This window comes from Verticillium dahliae, genomic scaffold (assembly GCF_000150675.1).
Source record: "Verticillium dahliae VdLs.17 supercont1.2 genomic scaffold, whole genome shotgun sequence".
Lineage (NCBI taxonomy): Eukaryota > Fungi > Ascomycota > Sordariomycetes > Glomerellales > Plectosphaerellaceae > Verticillium > Verticillium dahliae.
The window spans coordinates 365,571-380,980 of NW_009276916.1; the positions used below are offsets into that span (position 1 = coordinate 365,571).

Genomic DNA, 15,410 nt, shown 5'->3' on the forward strand with positions numbered 1-15,410 from the left:
CCAGCACGCTCTTTGAGCTCTTTCTGTGCTGTGAGGGAGAAGCCTTGACAGCAAGACAAGACCTCAGAAGGCCGCCAAAGATTGTCCACCGATAGACGAAGCAGGACATGAGAAGCAATGAGAACCAACACAGTCAGCCATGCCTATTCTTAGTTCAGAGACTTTTCTACGTCTCACTGGCCTCCCAGAGTTCTTCTACAACTTGAGAGCTGCGACATCCGACGCGTGTAACACTGGACCTCTACACGTCTGGACAGTGCTGCGGGCAAGAGGCTCTTTGAGAAGCGCAGGGCTCATCCATGCTAAAGTCCCCCAAAGAATCGCCCATGTGCTCTGGCCATTGGTCCACACTCGAGGTCCACCTCAGACACCAGACATTGGCGCCAGACTGTATGCAGAACTCGGCGGGGTCGCAGTGCCCAGCCTTGGTGGGGTAACAGGGGAGCTTTCGGACGACCCTTGATGACGACGGGTGGGAGCTGGGAAGCTCCAGCTACCCTACGTAAGGGTCCGGTCATGGCTTTGGACATCTCCGTCCTGCTACGATCGACCGAAGCCCCTGTGCTTCAGACAGGCGGGCATTTTGCAAGAGCATGCCCTCGCGTCACGCGGCGGGTGTCTTGTCCGCATGTACCTCCAGAGTGCACCCAACAGGTATAGGAGGCAGACAATACGTGCTGGTCACGCATCTGTGTATATAGCTCACGCCTCTCACATTCCCCCTTTTTGTTTCCCTTTTTCTTTTCCTTTCATACGACCTGTCTTCCTATCTCAACTGATCAACAAGTTTGGTTTTGCTTCAACGCACCTTTTCCGTACTCACTGCAATGCGAGAGTACCATGGCTTCTCTTGGTGGTAACAACAAACTGGCGTTAGACGCCAGTCTGCAGACCATCCTCGCAGGAGTTGCATTTGCTGTCTTTGGCAGTGTCTGTATCTTCAAGGTCTTTTCCAAGTCCTCCTTGGAAAGTGACCAGCCGCCGAGCGTGCTCAAGTCCTTCCTTCTGTTCTTCTACTCCTGTTTCATCAAACCGCACAACGGCGACAAGAAAGGCACCCAACAGGATGCTCTTGAGAGCTTCTACAAGAAGCAAGCCGGCGCTTACGATGCCACAAGAAGACTTCTCCTCCAGGGACGGGAGGACATGCTGGCGCTCTCAGCTGCACAGCTCCAAGCCAAAGCGCAGGCCGAGGCGCAAGTCAAGCGTCGTGGAAACACGAAGCGAATCTGGGTTGACGTACGCCTCTCAATTTTGTCTTTCACCCACATTGCCATGCTCACGCATTTTCCAGGTTGGCGGAGGGACTGGCTGGAACATCGATGCCATGTCCGCTTATGTGAACGTGCCCGAGTTCTTCTCCAGTGTCTACCTCGTCGACTTCTCTCCATCTCTCTGTGATGTTGCGCGAAAGCGTTTCCAGAGGTTGGGTTGGGACAACGTCAAGGTTATCTGCGAAGACGCGAGAAAGTTCCGTCTGGAAGACCATGAAGATGGGATTTCAATTAACGCTACTCCTCTCCGTTCGCCTGTCCTGAGCTACTTCTCCCAGAAGCGTCCAGAGCATGGCGGCGCAGATCTTGTCACCATGTCTTACAGTCTGTCTATGATCGTAAGTTGCTCTGTATGCTTGACGTGTCGCTGATACTGACATTCATTCCAGCCCGATTATCACTCGGTCATTGACTCTTTGACTTCTCTTCTGTCCCCTAACGGTGTCCTCGGAGTTGTTGATTTCTACGTTCAGTCACATGTTGACTTTTCCTTCCGCAACTTCACTGGCGGTCTTGTGAACCGCCACGTCAGCTGGCTTTCCCGGACGTTCTGGCGTGCTTGGTTTGACATTGATCGCGTCGGACTTGAAGCTGCTCGCAGGGATTATCTCGAGTACAAGTTTGGCACCATCCTCAACATTAATGCTCGCAACAAGACTCTTGGCCGCATCCCTTATTACGTCTGGGTGGGATGCCACAAGAAGCCTTTCTCTTCTTCGGCGCTGCCTCATGAAATTATCGAGAAGATCGACGCGCTCGCAACGGAGTCACCACTGCTTTACCCCGTGGATCAGCGGAACGCCTTGACTCGCGCCATTGAGAAATCTGCGCCCGAGATTCGATCCAAGGCTTTCATGGCCGCCATAGAAAATCTCTCTGCCAATCTTCCGCTTCCATCATTCTTCTACCAGAACCACCACTGGCGCATCTACTATGACGACCAGCTCCAGAAGCACAAGCAATTCAACGACGAGTACATCTACGCGTTCACGTGGGAAGACACGAGGGTTGATGAGCGTCTTCTAAAGCTCGGTGCCGACGATGTTGTCTTAGCCATCACCAGCGCTGGAGACAATATTCTCTCCTACGCCATGCAGAGCCCAGCTCGCATCCACGCTGTGGACCTCAATCCCACCCAGAACCACCTCCTCGAGCTCAAGGTTGCCTCGTACTGCGCCCTTCCCTACGAAGACTTTTGGAGACTCTTTGGTGATGGCAAACATCCTGACTTCCGCACCTTGCTCATGACGAAGCTCTCTCCCCACTTGTCCTCTCGTGCGTTCCAGTACTGGCTTCAGAACATTCACGTTTTCACCAACAAGCGTGGCTACGGTCTTTATGATACTGGAGGCTCGCGTCATGCGATTCGCGTTTTCCGCTGGATCACTCGCATCTTCGGCGTCAGGCGTGCTGTCGCTGAGTTCCTTGACACCAAGACCCTGAACGAGCAGCGAGAGGTATGGCGCACCAAGATTCGACCTGCGCTCCTCTCGAAGCTCCTCTGCAACCTTGTCGTCTCACAGGAGTCCTTCCTGTGGTCTGCGTTGGGCGTCCCCAAAAACCAGCTCGCCATGATAGAGGCCGACCATGCTGTCAGTGATGCCGTCAAAGGCCCCTCGCCCAAGGCTAAAGACTCTCGATCCCACGCTATTTGGCACTACATGCTCGACACTCTAGATCCCGTTGCAGAACATACGCACATCGCCGTCGACAACCCTTACTACCACGTTTGCATGACCGCCAACTTCACGCAGCGCTGCCACCCAGACTACCTCTCGGAAAAGGCCCACGCGCGCCTCTCTCGCCCAGGCGCCCTCGATGGCCTCCGGATCCACACTGACGAGCTCGACGAAGTCATCTCGCGCATCACCCCCGGCACGCTGACAGTCGCCGTCGTCATGGACAGCATGGACTGGTTCGACCCAGGCGCCGCCGCGGCTGCCCAGCAGATCACCAAGCTTAACCGCGCTCTGCGCATGGGCGGCCGTGTGCTGCTGCGGTCATCGGCGCTCCACCCCTGGTACGTCAAGGCATTCGAGGCGCACGGCTTCACGTCGAAGCGAGTTGGAGCGCGCGAGGGCGGTGCTTGCATCGATCGGGTGAACATGTATGCGTCGTGCTGGATCTTGACTAAGGCCGAGAACCTGCCGCCGCCGACACCGGAGATGGACAGGATGGGAGGCGCGCAATCGGATGTGACGAGCTTCTCGCTCTGAGGCACGCCTTTTGCTGATGGATAGGTGTCTTGAAGGGATTTGCTGGATCTGTGGGGAGTAGGTGTTGAGAGGTCTCGGGAAGTGGTTTGCCGGTGAGATACGGACCTGAAACTATGTTACGATTATATGGAGAATGAGAAACAATCGATGTCTATCAAAAAGGCCCCGTGACGGAATTGTATATAATGGCTAGGTAGGTCAGTGAGATGCTGAGAAGGGTTTCTTCCATTGCTGGATACCTATCTGGTGAAATTGAATTCGGATGACCTTATGATACATGCAAGTTCCAGGCCCGTAGCCCCTCCTCACTTGCCCCTACCTACCTACCTACCTACCTAGGTAAGGTAGGTACCTTATGCTGGCTAAAGCAAGACCGACTTGGAAAAGAACCTTTTGTGGTTAACACGGCAGTAGCCTCTGAATGGGGACATGCTACATGATCGTTGAGCATTCTTGGTAGAGCCTGCCATTTGGTGAAGTCCGGATACAAGGGCAAGAGTGACTGATACAGCAAGTGGCATTGAGGCTTGGTCTTTGATGTGAACACATAGCCTTCCAAACCTGGCCACAACAACCCCTTCATCAACACCAGAATTCTTTGCCTCGTGGTCTGCCGTGACTTGGTCAGACTGCCATCACTCGTTACTTAATTACGTCTATTCCTCTTATCCAGAAATATCTTTCACTACTCGCTCCCACCATGTCGAGCGACGAGCTAGAGAAAATATCCCAGCCCGAGTACTTCCAGCGCCTCAAACAGCTTCAAGGCATGGGGTTCGGCAACGACGCCGCCGCCGATGCTCTCCATGAAGCCAACTTCGACGTGGAGCTGGCTGTCCAGTATCTGACCGACGTATGCCCCCCCCTCCCCTGGCATGCAGCGTTGGTCACCAGACTGATTGGGACTTCAGGGCAACCCGTTTCGCATGGATCTCGACAAGGGAACGGCGGCTGCTGATTTTCTTGCTGAACCGCCTTTCTTGAGCCTTGAGGCAGTGCTCGATGGTATGCTGGGTGAGTTTCTGGCAAAATCATTGTTTGCTGCTGTGGCATCGCCACGGGCTCGGTATTGGACTTGTGCTGATATCGAGAAGAACAGGGGCCCCCTTGGAGAAGCACGAGTCCTACATCCATGCCGGGGCCTCTGTCACTGCCCCGACAAGATGCAAATGTCCAGGAACTGGTCGAGAGAGGGAGAACGACGACGAAGACGTCATCCGCCAAATCAGTTCGTTGGATCACTTCTGCCGATCGAACGACAGACTCAGCAGAAGACGTCGACGAAGATTGGGGCCTGTTGAGTGATGGATCAACCTGCCACTCTTTCACAGCGCTGGATGATTATGGTGGCCAGCTACCGCCACTTCGACCATCCCCCACCACTAGATGCAATCCCAGGGCACCCACGAGAAAAAGCTCCGTACAAGCTTGGCTGTCAGCCTTGCAAGAAGAGGACAAGTGGGCTGCTGGACCGTCCTCCAAGAAGCCACAGAAGAAAATGCCGCCGCCCGAAATCCCCAAGTCTTCGCCTCCAAAGCCCAAACCTGAACAACTTCGAGACTTGCGCGTCGGCATCATTGGAGCGGGTTTCACCGGACTCCTGCTCGCCCATGGCCTGCGCCGGCACGGGGGCATCGAGGTTGACATTTAGGACGAGCGACCTCCCCCTGAGGAATGGCAGCGCTCGGTGGTTCACGACTGGTCCGTGTCAGTGCCCGACCGTAAAGCGCTCCTCTCGAATATCGAGAGATTGCTTCCTTTGAACATTTACCATGCAGTCATGGAGGCCTGCAGTGTTGCGCCCACGCTTGCTGGGGTGCTGAAACACCAGCCCATCCCATGCCTTGACGCCGAGACTGGCGATACGCTTTTTCACGCTGAGGTGCCAGACATTTGTCGTTACCGTGGTTTGCGTCTGCTCAAAGCCCTGTGGGGACATTTGCCAGTGCAATGGAATACATCGCTGGTCAGTCTTCAGCCCAGCAAGGATAGCAAAGAGGTACACCTCATCTTTGAGCCTGGCCATCTCTGTCACAAGGTCGACATTGTCGTTGGTGCCGACGGAGCCGATTCCATGGTTCGTCGGTTTCTTGTCGAGAAGTTTCAGCACGTAGACCCCGAGCCGGTTCTCACTCCATACGTTGAGGAGATTGCCCTGATGTCGCGGACCAAGAGCAAGGACGGCACCGACTTGGTCCAAAAGCGTCACCCAATTCAGACTATGGCGTCGGACAAGGAGGGACTGACAACGATTGCCGTGCACCAGTGGCAAGTTGAGTCGGAGGAGAGGGCACACGAGCTGATCCAGATGAGTCGAATCTCGGTGCCGCCAGGCGATGACGAGATGGGAGACTTGGACCTTACAGGGAACGAGGCGCGCCGGTACATGGCGCAGTCGATCTGCAAGACAGCTCTGCAGGACTTGGAGCCTTGGAGGACATACGTTGAGGCGCTGCGGGAACCGCATGCTCAGGGGCGCTTTACGGTCAGGAGGGTGCGGGGCTGGAACCCGGTTGACTTTGGCAACCTCGGCGGGCTGGCCACTCTGGCGGGTGATGCAGCGCATGTCATGCTTCCCTGTAAGTTCACGTTCCTTTTGAGACGGCCAACGAGACACTGGCTGACAAGGATGCCAACAGTCGGCGGACGCGGCTTGCTCAATTCCACGGTAGATGCCAATGCTTTGTGCTGGGCCATCAAGACGGTGCCACGACCAGGCGCCACGCCCATTGCTGAACGGCTAGCCAAGCAGGAGGAGAGTCTGGACGACTACGGCGAAGGCATGCGGCAGAGAGCTGGCGTGCAGGTCCGCAAGACGTTGGAAGAGGCGGAGAAGTCGATCAACCTAGCAGCGGTTCGAGCAGTCCTGAAAGAGGATTCCAACAGGACTCCTGTCTGCATTTACCAGTGACACGGTGCTGGTTGGTGGTTCGGTTTGCGGGTGTTGATGTAGCGTTGCAAGAAGGGTTTGGATGTAAGCGTATTTCATAGCAGTATGATGCAGAGCGTAGCGAATGGCATTGATAGGAGTGTGCTTGATGTTCAGGGTGAGTATAAGGAGGAGTATGGCGATGAGATGACTCTGTAGGTACCTACCTAGGTGCCTGACTGTACTTGTAGGTACCTAAGGTGATTAGCGAGCGAGCGACGGTCACAGGCATGTGGCTGCAAACAGGCACCAGCCACCCAAATGCACCCTAGTCTTCCCCTTCGCCACAGCGTCACGTCTGGTAGATTGTGCTCCTCCCCATGCGCCTGCCGTCGATCAACGTCGCGCAACAGACCCGCTGCCGTCTCTCTCCTTGGGTGGGAGCCAACGTCGACTCTGAACCATCAACATCAATCATTCAGCCAGCATCAATCGAACGCGTCTCCATCTACGACCTACGTACAGATGGCCAGGCTCATCGCCACAACCCCATCACTTCCATCCTGAGCCGACATATACCACACCCACCTCCAACACGACCCATTCACCCGCGATCATGCCGCCCGCCCCCAGCCAAAAGGGCACCGGCAAGAAGAGCGGCGCGGGCGCCATCCGCCAGCGCAGCCGCAACACGACCCCGAGCTCCCTGCCCCCCACCTCAGGGGGAGGAGGAGGAGGAGGAGGAGGAGGCCCAGGAGGCGCTGGCGGAGGGGCGACAGGCATGGGCGCCAACCTGCCGCCCATCGAGGCCATCGACGCCGAGTACCTCGCCCTGCGCGTCGAGCAGTTCCGCAACATCACCTACGATGACCTCGTCGACCCCGGCGCCCCCGGCAGCCCCGTCCCCGACGCCAAGAGCGTCGACGGCCTCATCGCCCGCCTGACGCGCCTGCAGGAGGTCATTGACCGCCGCACCAACTTTTGCGACAAGGCCATGCGCGACCTGTCGGTCCAGAGGAAGCATCATGTCGACGAGGTTGTCGAGAAGGAGGACGTGCGGACTGAGGATGATCGCAAGAGGTCCAATAAGAAGAAGCGCAAGGCGGCGGATAGTCTGGCGCCGGGCGACACGAACCACAAGGGTATGTTTGAACTGTTTCTGAGCCTCATCGTGGCGACTTGCCTGATGGCTGTTGTTCACTGTCCCCTGCTTTCCCCATACAGTTCCTTGGCATCGGATGTCTCCTTGTAAACCCATGTCTAACCCAAATCGACCCTACAGAGCGATCCTCACCTTTGCGCGGCGACTCGACGAAACCTAGAAAACTCTCCAGAGACTCCATCAGCTCCTCGCTCTCCCCCGTCGAGCCTGGCTCGCCATCCGCCATGGACGTCGATGATAAGAAGAAGAGCAAGAAGAAGAAGGACGAAAAGGAAAAGAAGGAAGACGAGGCCGTCGAGGACGAAGAGGACGAGGAAGAATCGAGCTCCGAGGACGAGGGGGCCCCGCCGCGCCGCGATCTGCCCGCCGCACACACCTTTGGCGACGACCCCTCCACATTCCCCGACCCGACAGTATATGAGATTCGAGAAGCGAAACCGGCCACCATGTCGGAAGAGGAGCTGAAAGAGATTTACTCCGTCGCCGTATACCCCAAGCACGACCTCGCCGAGCTGGAGCTCATTGCCGGCGACCCCCCAGATAAGGACTTCAGCAACGCCAAGCCGTCGAACCAGATCAGTTTTTCCACCTTCAGCGCGTACATTGAACCATACTTTCGTCCCTTCACCGAGGAAGACCTCGGTTTTCTGCGCGAACGCGGCGACCGCGTGGCGCCCTTCCATATGCCCAAACGCGGCAAGCGACACTACACGGAGATCTGGGCCGAAGAAGACGGCGCCATGCAGGTGGACTCTCCATCGAAGCGCGAAAAGCTGGCGCCCAACGTGCCGCGCGGGACCATTGACGTTATGGACGACGAAGTCGGCGAGACGGACAAGCTGTCGGTCGGCCCGCTCCTCTCACGCCTCGTGAGCATCATGCGGCCCGAGTCGCGTCCGCCCACCGACGAGGACAAGCCCAACGTCAACGGCACGACCAACGGCGACGTGAGCATGGCCGGCAGCACCAACGGCGAGAACGGCGACCTCAGCATGAGCTTTGGCGGCGGCGGCGGCGGCGGCGGCGAGGACAACAAGCCGCCGACGATGCCACCGGCAACGTTCATGGCGGAATCCAACTCGGAGTCGTGGAAAAAGGCGACGCACCCCAAGCTCGACTACGCGCAGGTCGACGAGCGCATCAAGCAGGAGCTCAAGCACATGGGCTTCCTCCCGCACGAGGGCCCCATCGACGCCGACTACGACGGCGCCTTTGACGACGAGGTCGCCGCCCGGCTGCGCCTCCTCCAGGACCGCCTCCGCAGCCAGATGCTCATCAACGGCGCGCGCAAGGCCCGCCTCACCGAGCTCGTCAAGGAGCGCATGGCGCACCAGGAGTACCAGACCATCCTCGAGGACCTCGACTCGCAGGTCCAGGCCGCCTACCTCAAGCGCACCCGCACCATGGGCAAGAGCAAAAAGGCCAAGCGGCCCGCCGGCAACAGCGCCGCCGCCGCCGCCGCCGCCGCCGGCATGGCCCGCCCCGGCATCGGCGACGTCACCAAGATGCTCATGGAGCGCCGCGCCCGCTGGATCGGCACCATTGGCTCCGTCTTTGAGGACGAGAACCTCGGCAAGGTCCCGCGCGTCGAGAAGCCGGGCAGCTCCATCTTTAAGCCTGCCGAGATGGCGCAGCTGCTCAAGCGCGAGAAGGAGCAGTGGGATGAGGAGGTGGAGGAGGAGTAGGGAGGGAGCCCGTTGATCGAGCGCAACCTTGATGAGACTTTCCTGCTTCTTCTTCTTCTTCCGACTTGATTTCTGGGTGTGCGGGCTAATTCGGGCTGCCGGTTCTGCAGCTACGTACGTATGTTTGTGCGTACATGATGATTCTATCAAGACAAAGGGGGGACACAGCGTTGAGGGAGGACCCGGTTCTGGCAGGCGCGGCGTTGCGGATTCACAAACACACACACATGTGTCGGGGAAAGTTGGGACATGGCCCTTTGCACATCATTCCATGCCAAATTGTCTTGAGGCGTTGGCGGCTCCAGTTAGGCTAATTAGACATTCAAAAAAAAAGATTGACCCCAAAATATCCCGGCAACTTGTCACGTCGTGCTCCTTTCTGTCCTGCCCACGCTCAGTACACGTAAAACTGCTGCGTCAGCGGCAACCTCTCGGCCGGCTCGGCCTCGCAGACGACGCCGTCGGCCTCGACGACGTACTGCTCCGGGTCCACACGCATCCGCGGCATCGAGTCGTTGTAGCGCATGTCCTTCTTGCCAATGTTGCGGCAGTTACGCACGGCCTCGACGCGGCTGCGCAAGCCGTACGATGCGATGGCGCCCGACTCAATGGACGAGGCTGAGACAAAGAGGACAGACGTGTTGGGGACCAGCGGCGCGAACATGGGGCGGCCGATGATGGGTTGGATGGTTGGAATGGAAGCATTGGGGTCGCCCTACATTGCGTCAGAACAGGAACATGGCACAGGATGGGAAGATTTGGGCAAAACAGAAAGAAGAAGGCATACCATTTGCGCCCATGCGATCATCCCACTCTTAATAACGAGGCTCGGCTTGGTTCCGAACCACGCGGGATCCCAGACGACAAGATCGGCCAGCTTGCCAACCTCTACGCTGCCGATGAGGTGACTGAAGCCCTGGGCGATGGCTGGGTTGACGGTATACTTGCTGACGTATCGCTTGACGCGGAAGTTGTCTGCGTCGGTGCCCTCGTCCTCGGGCAGGGTGCCGCGCTGGTCCTTATTCTTGTGCGCCGTGTTCCAGGTGCGCAAGATGACTTCGCCGCAGCGGCCCATGGCCTGGGAATCGGAGCTCATCATGCTGATGGCGCCGAGGTCGTGGAGGACATCTTCGGCAGCAATGGTCTCGGCGCGGATGCGAGACTCGGCAAACGCGACGTCCTCGGGAATGTTCTTCGAGAGATGGTGACAGACCATGAGCATGTCGAGGTGCTCATCAAGCGTGTTGCGAGTGTAGGGGCGCGTGGGGTTGGTAGAAGAAGGCAGGACGTTGGGGTGTTCGACGACGGAGATGATGTCTGGCGCATGACCGCCGCCTGCCCCTTCGGTGTGATACGTGTGAATGGTCCGGTTCTTGAAGGCGCCAATGGTGGACTCGACGAAACCAGACTCGTTCAGCGTATCCGTGTGGATGAGACACTGCACATCGAGCTCATCACAAACCGACAGGCAGGTATCGATTGCTGCAGGTGTGGAACCCCAATCTTCGTGCAGTTTGAGTCCACAGGCGCCGGCGTTGACTTGATCGCGAAGGCCCTCTGGTGCGCTGTCGTTTCCTTTGCCGGTAATACCAATGTTCAGGGGAAGGTTATCGCATGCCTGTAGCATTTGGCGCATATAGTGCTTGCCAGGCGTGCATGTCGTTGCGCTCGTGCCAGCGCTGAGAAGGTCAATGTCAGACCTGAGAGTGTTCAGGGGCTCGGAGGGGGTTCAAACTAAAGCTTACCTCGGGCCAACTCCACCACCCAACATGGTCGTCACGCCAGATGCGATCGCTTCCGATGTCTGCTGCGGGCAGATGAAGTGAATGTGCGTATCGATACCGCCTGCTGTGATGATCTTGTTCTCTCCAGCGACGACATCTGTGCAGCTGCCGACCACCATGTTCGGCGTCACGCCGTCCATGACATCTGGGTTGCCCGCCTTGCCAATACCCACGATCATGCCGTGCTTGACGCCGATGTCAGCCTTGTAAATGCCGCTCCAGTCGACAATGAGCGCATTGGTCACAACCATATCGAGCGATTCCGAGTCTGGGCGGCCCGTAGCCTGTCCCATGCCCTCACGCAGCGTCTTGCCACCGCCAAACTTGCACTCGTCTCCATAGACTGTGAAGTCCTGTTCAACCTTGATCCAAAGATTAGTACTTCCCAGTCTCAGCCTGTCTCCCGTCGTCGGCCCAAACATGGTCGCATAAGCCACCCTGTTCATCTCAAAGGCGCTGATGTGACCCATGTCACCCACTGGTTCGGGCTGGTGCGCAAAGCCTGCCTGTTGCAGCTTTTCTACTATCTCACCGGCGCGCCAGAGTTCCACTCCGCCAGTAGCCAGTCCGTTGCCTCCACGAATGACCCGGTTGCCCCCAATCTCAACAAGTGTGACGGTCTTCATGTCACCTGGCTCAAAGCGCACCGATGTGCCAGCGGGAATGGCAAGGCGGAAGCCGTAGGCCCTCGCGCGGTCAAATTCGAGCTGCGGATTTGTCTCGATGAAGTGGTAGTGGCTTCCCACTTGTATGGGGCGGTCACCCCTGCTCGTGACGCGCAGCGTGATGTGCTTGCGGTTAGCGTTGAGGGTGACCTTGACGTCCTTGACAGCAACAAGAGCGCCAGGCTGCGCCGTCGGCTCGAACTCGGCGGGCTCCGGTAGAGGGAAATCATCGTTAGAGGGCATGCGCGGTACATAGCCATACAGGGCGCGGGCGAGATTCCCGTCATCCGTGGCGATGGGGTTATGGACGGTAACGAGGTAGGTGCCTGAGGGGAAGGTGCCTTCTACCTGGATCTCGTGAAGTGTACTGCAGACGGAAGGCTGGACGTGGCGACGCCCGAGCATGGTCGAACCGAGACCCATGAGGTCTGAGACGGTGTGGTTTCCATCACGGATGAGTTCTTGCAAGTTGCTCGTGATGAGGGCCTGGAGTCGATGTTAGTGCCAAGGCTCTTCTTGCAAACCCTCGATAAGGGCGAAAGAGGTCTCCTAGATACCGTTGCTTCAGCATGGTTGAGCTTCACGCCTCTGGCAAGCCGTTTCTGCGCCAGGAACCCCAGCTGAGAAATGACAAGCTTATCAAGCTGGGGCCGAGGATGCAGAGGTTAGCAAGAAGCACAGAGGCAAGCAGTAGTGGGGGATCGTGTGCTCACGGAGGAGCTCGCGAGCCTTGAAAGACGAGACGGACCTCTTTCGGCACGAGATGCATCTTGGGCAGAGCTGCGCGGACAAGTCGGCTGCTGATGCGGAGGTTGATCTCATGGGACTTGAAAGTTGGACGATGAAGAATGAGACGAGCCAAAAGCGCATCGCACCCGATGGCAGGAAGAAACGCCGCAACTGGTGTTAACAGCCCACAGTGCGGGGCGTGACTGCCCAGGCGAGGCGCTCGATAAGGAACCCCAAGTACCTACCACCTTTATTAAGGTACCTAAGGTACACATGGCATCCGCCGCCTGCCGATGCGGTCCACTGCCGCCGCCGGCCTTGCCTGCGCATCAACCAGGACCTACTGTACCTTGACCCAAGTGTCTTGGGACATCACCACCTTGACACTGGCGTCCACCAGAACATATGGACCAAAAGACAGCGTAAACTCCGGACACTGCCACAACACATCACGTCAATAGAAAGAAGGAGCAAGCTTGAACATATCATGTCTTCGTCATGGTCTCCTACAACCCCCGACCCATAGTGTTTACGTACGTACACGTGGAATTCCAAAGGCTTCGTAGGACGCACTTGGTCGCATGCCGACCAGCAACCATCCAACCGTCCCTCCCATCCCAACCGCCCTGCACCCCCTGGCCTGGTGCTTTTCAAGACCTGTTCCTGGGAACCCCTTGCACGCCGGCCAGCTAATAAAAAAAAAAAAAAGAGAGAGAACCAAACAGAAAGACAAGTTGCTGCGAAACGCTCTCCTCGCCTCAATGAACCCTGACAACTGGGTTCCAGCCGGAGGCAAAGCAGGAAACAGAGCAGGACCTCATCGGGAAAAGATGACGAGGCGCGGCAACGAGGTATCATCTTCCGAACCCGCAGAGTAAAGAGAAACCCATATTAACAGAAACGCAGGAAACCACATAACAGACAAAAGAAGAAGGCCTGGCGAGATCAGTTCTTAGCCTTCTTGCCTCGGGCTCTTCTTTGTCGCCGTGGGCTCGTCCTTGGTCTCTGTGTCAACGGCCTTGCTCACACGGCGCCTCTTCTTATCGGCAGGCGTGGCAGCAGCAGGCGTCGACTTGGGCTCGACGTCAGCGGCATCCGACTTGCGCTTGCGGCTGGCAGCCTTCTTCGGCGTCTTGGAGGGCGCAGGCGTCTCCTCCTCCGAGGCCTCTTCCTCAGACGCCTGGGCCACAGGGGCAGCCTGCTGGAGCTGCTGGGCGATGGCGTCTTGGTCATCGGCAACAGCCTCGCCGTCAACGTGAGGCAGAGGGATGTCGTTGTTGTCCGCGTAGACCAGAGCATCGTCGTCGTTCATGACGCGAGCCTCAAGGTTACCAGCCTTGTACGAGTGAACGCGGGCCTGGTACAGACGGAGGTTGTACTGGTAGGCGTTGTTCCAACCCTGGTAGCGTGTAAGCAAGACTGGTCAAGAGGAAGATAACATGGTATCACTTACGCTCTTCTCCTGCTGGCCCATGGCCTTCCAGCGACGCTGGCCCTCCTCCTGAACAGCACCCTTGGGGGCGTCGGCACCAAGATCGCTGGCGATGATGGGACGAGCAGTTTGCATGTACAGGAAGTAGGGAGTCAGGGGGCGCTTGGGGGCATTGGGGTCGTGGGTGCGCTTCTTGCGCTCCTTCTTCTCCTCAATGATGGGGGCGCCATAGTCAGGGCCGGCCTGCATCAGGCCGTTGATGCCAACGAGGTGCTGGGCGGCATGCTCAAGGTTGGTGATGGGGATATCAATGCCCGGGATGCCTTCATTAGCGGACTCGCCCAGAAGCAGGTTGGTCTGGCGGTAGTAGTCGACAGAGAACGACTTGATGAGCTCTAAGATGGTGAGGAGACGCTGGTGGACCTGGGGGTATGAGTTAGCACTTGGGGCAATGAATAATCCGTCAGGCTCATAGTGAGTGCGACGTGGCACGCGCTATACAGGGGAGCTCTGGTGGGAGCGTCGGGTAGTGGGCTGGCTGGGTGGGTCAAATCTCCAGCGGGAAAAAAACGCGGGGAGTCCCAATTGCCCGAATGGGACGTGACGCTGTAAACAAGACAGGGCACTCCTCCCGTGCACTAGAATAACCAGACGCGTCTTGCACTCTTCTTCTCCCCTTCTGACTTGACAAGACAGAATGAAAAGCAAGAGGGCGAGTGAAGGGAAATCCAAGCATACGGGAGGTCATGAATCCCAATGACAAATGAAACGATGTATCAGGCCAAGGTGCATTGAAAAGGACATGGACCGGTCATGCACTACAGCAAAACACAGCATAGCGTGTTGTTGTTGAGAGCGATGCAGACAGATACCAGCGGGTGTGTGGCCAGTGGTTGATGGTTGGCAGAAGGAAGTGAAAATAATCGTGACTTACCGAGTCGCGAACGCGAATGAAGCCCTCAGGGTCAATGTGGCGAGGCTGCTGGTGAACAAGACCGGGAGCGACAAGGGGAGCAGGCTGGACGGCAGGAATGGCGATGGGGAGAGGTGCAGGCGCAACGATGGGAGCAGACGCGACGGCGGACTTCTTGGCCTCCTCCATCTGCTTCTTAGTAGGACGTGCCATTGTGAGGGTGGGTGTGCCTGTCTAGTGGTAACGCGACGGTGTGGTGTGCGGGGTGCAGTGCGAGAAGCGCTGTAAGTTGACGCTGATTGAGATGGTGGTCTTAGGCGACGAAGGATCAATGTCGTGGCGGAGAGAGGGTGGTAAAAGCAGTAGTCTCGGGGCGTGTGAGTGCCTGGAAATTTGGTGGTGAAGGGGGAGAGAACTGGGACGGGGGGAGGGGCCTGACGGAAGGGCGGGGGGTTGGTTTTGTATTATCGGGCTGGCCGGCGGGGCTGCTGGGTGATTTGGGATCAGTAGCACTCTGGCTGGGCGCAGCGCCTAAAACGACCTGGAGGCGCGCGTGAAAAATTCGGCAGGTGCAGCCCACTAAGGCCATCAGGGCCACCAGGGGGGGTGAGGAGGGGGTTTAATAATTTTTGCCCACCTCACTGCCACTGGGATGCTCGTGGGGGGGTTTTGCCCCCCCCT

General features: G+C 57.5%; 6 protein-coding genes across 6 annotated transcripts; 4 read left to right on the forward strand and 2 right to left on the reverse strand.

Annotated features, from left to right (window-relative positions):
- Positions 1-840: 840 nt before the first annotated feature.
- On the forward strand, positions 841-3,490 carry VDAG_00923 (uncharacterized protein; the record flags this gene model as incomplete). Its single annotated transcript, XM_009649809.1, has 3 exons — positions 841-1,239; positions 1,295-1,612; positions 1,664-3,490. The coding sequence occupies 3 exons, from the start codon at positions 841-843 to the stop codon at positions 3,488-3,490; spliced, it is 2,544 nt and encodes an 847-aa protein (XP_009648104.1).
- Positions 3,491-4,190: 700 nt separating this feature from the next.
- Positions 4,191-5,141, forward strand: VDAG_00924 (uncharacterized protein; the record flags this gene model as incomplete). Its single annotated transcript, XM_009649810.1, has 4 exons — positions 4,191-4,343; positions 4,402-4,495; positions 4,590-4,718; positions 4,939-5,141. The coding sequence occupies 4 exons, from the start codon at positions 4,191-4,193 to the stop codon at positions 5,139-5,141; spliced, it is 579 nt and encodes a 192-aa protein (XP_009648105.1).
- Positions 5,142-5,270: 129 nt separating this feature from the next.
- Positions 5,271-6,401, forward strand: VDAG_00925 (uncharacterized protein; the record flags this gene model as incomplete). The annotated part of the gene is made up of 2 exons (XM_009649811.1): positions 5,271-6,069; positions 6,130-6,401. The coding sequence occupies 2 exons, from the start codon at positions 5,271-5,273 to the stop codon at positions 6,399-6,401; spliced, it is 1,071 nt and encodes a 356-aa protein (XP_009648106.1).
- Positions 6,402-6,975: 574 nt separating this feature from the next.
- Positions 6,976-9,206, forward strand: VDAG_00926 (transcriptional adapter 3; the record flags this gene model as incomplete). Its single annotated transcript, XM_009649812.1, has 2 exons — positions 6,976-7,501; positions 7,642-9,206. 2 exons carry the CDS (start codon positions 6,976-6,978, stop codon positions 9,204-9,206), a joined length of 2,091 nt encoding a protein of 696 aa, XP_009648107.1.
- Positions 9,207-9,600: 394 nt separating this feature from the next.
- On the reverse strand, positions 9,601-12,424 carry VDAG_00927 (urease; the record flags this gene model as incomplete). The annotated part of the gene is made up of 5 exons (XM_009649813.1): positions 9,601-9,921; positions 9,994-10,885; positions 10,952-12,141; positions 12,213-12,299; positions 12,404-12,424. The coding sequence occupies 5 exons, from the start codon at positions 12,422-12,424 to the stop codon at positions 9,601-9,603; spliced, it is 2,511 nt and encodes an 836-aa protein (XP_009648108.1).
- Positions 12,425-13,336: 912 nt separating this feature from the next.
- Positions 13,337-15,142, reverse strand: VDAG_00928 (uncharacterized protein; the record flags this gene model as incomplete). Its single annotated transcript, XM_009649814.1, has 3 exons — positions 14,751-15,142; positions 13,838-14,239; positions 13,337-13,783 (listed from the first exon to the last, which is right to left on the reverse strand). The coding sequence occupies exons 1-3, from the start codon at positions 14,940-14,942 to the stop codon at positions 13,337-13,339; spliced, it is 1,041 nt and encodes a 346-aa protein (XP_009648109.1). The 5' UTR covers positions 14,943-15,142.
- Positions 15,143-15,410: the final 268 nt, after the last annotated feature.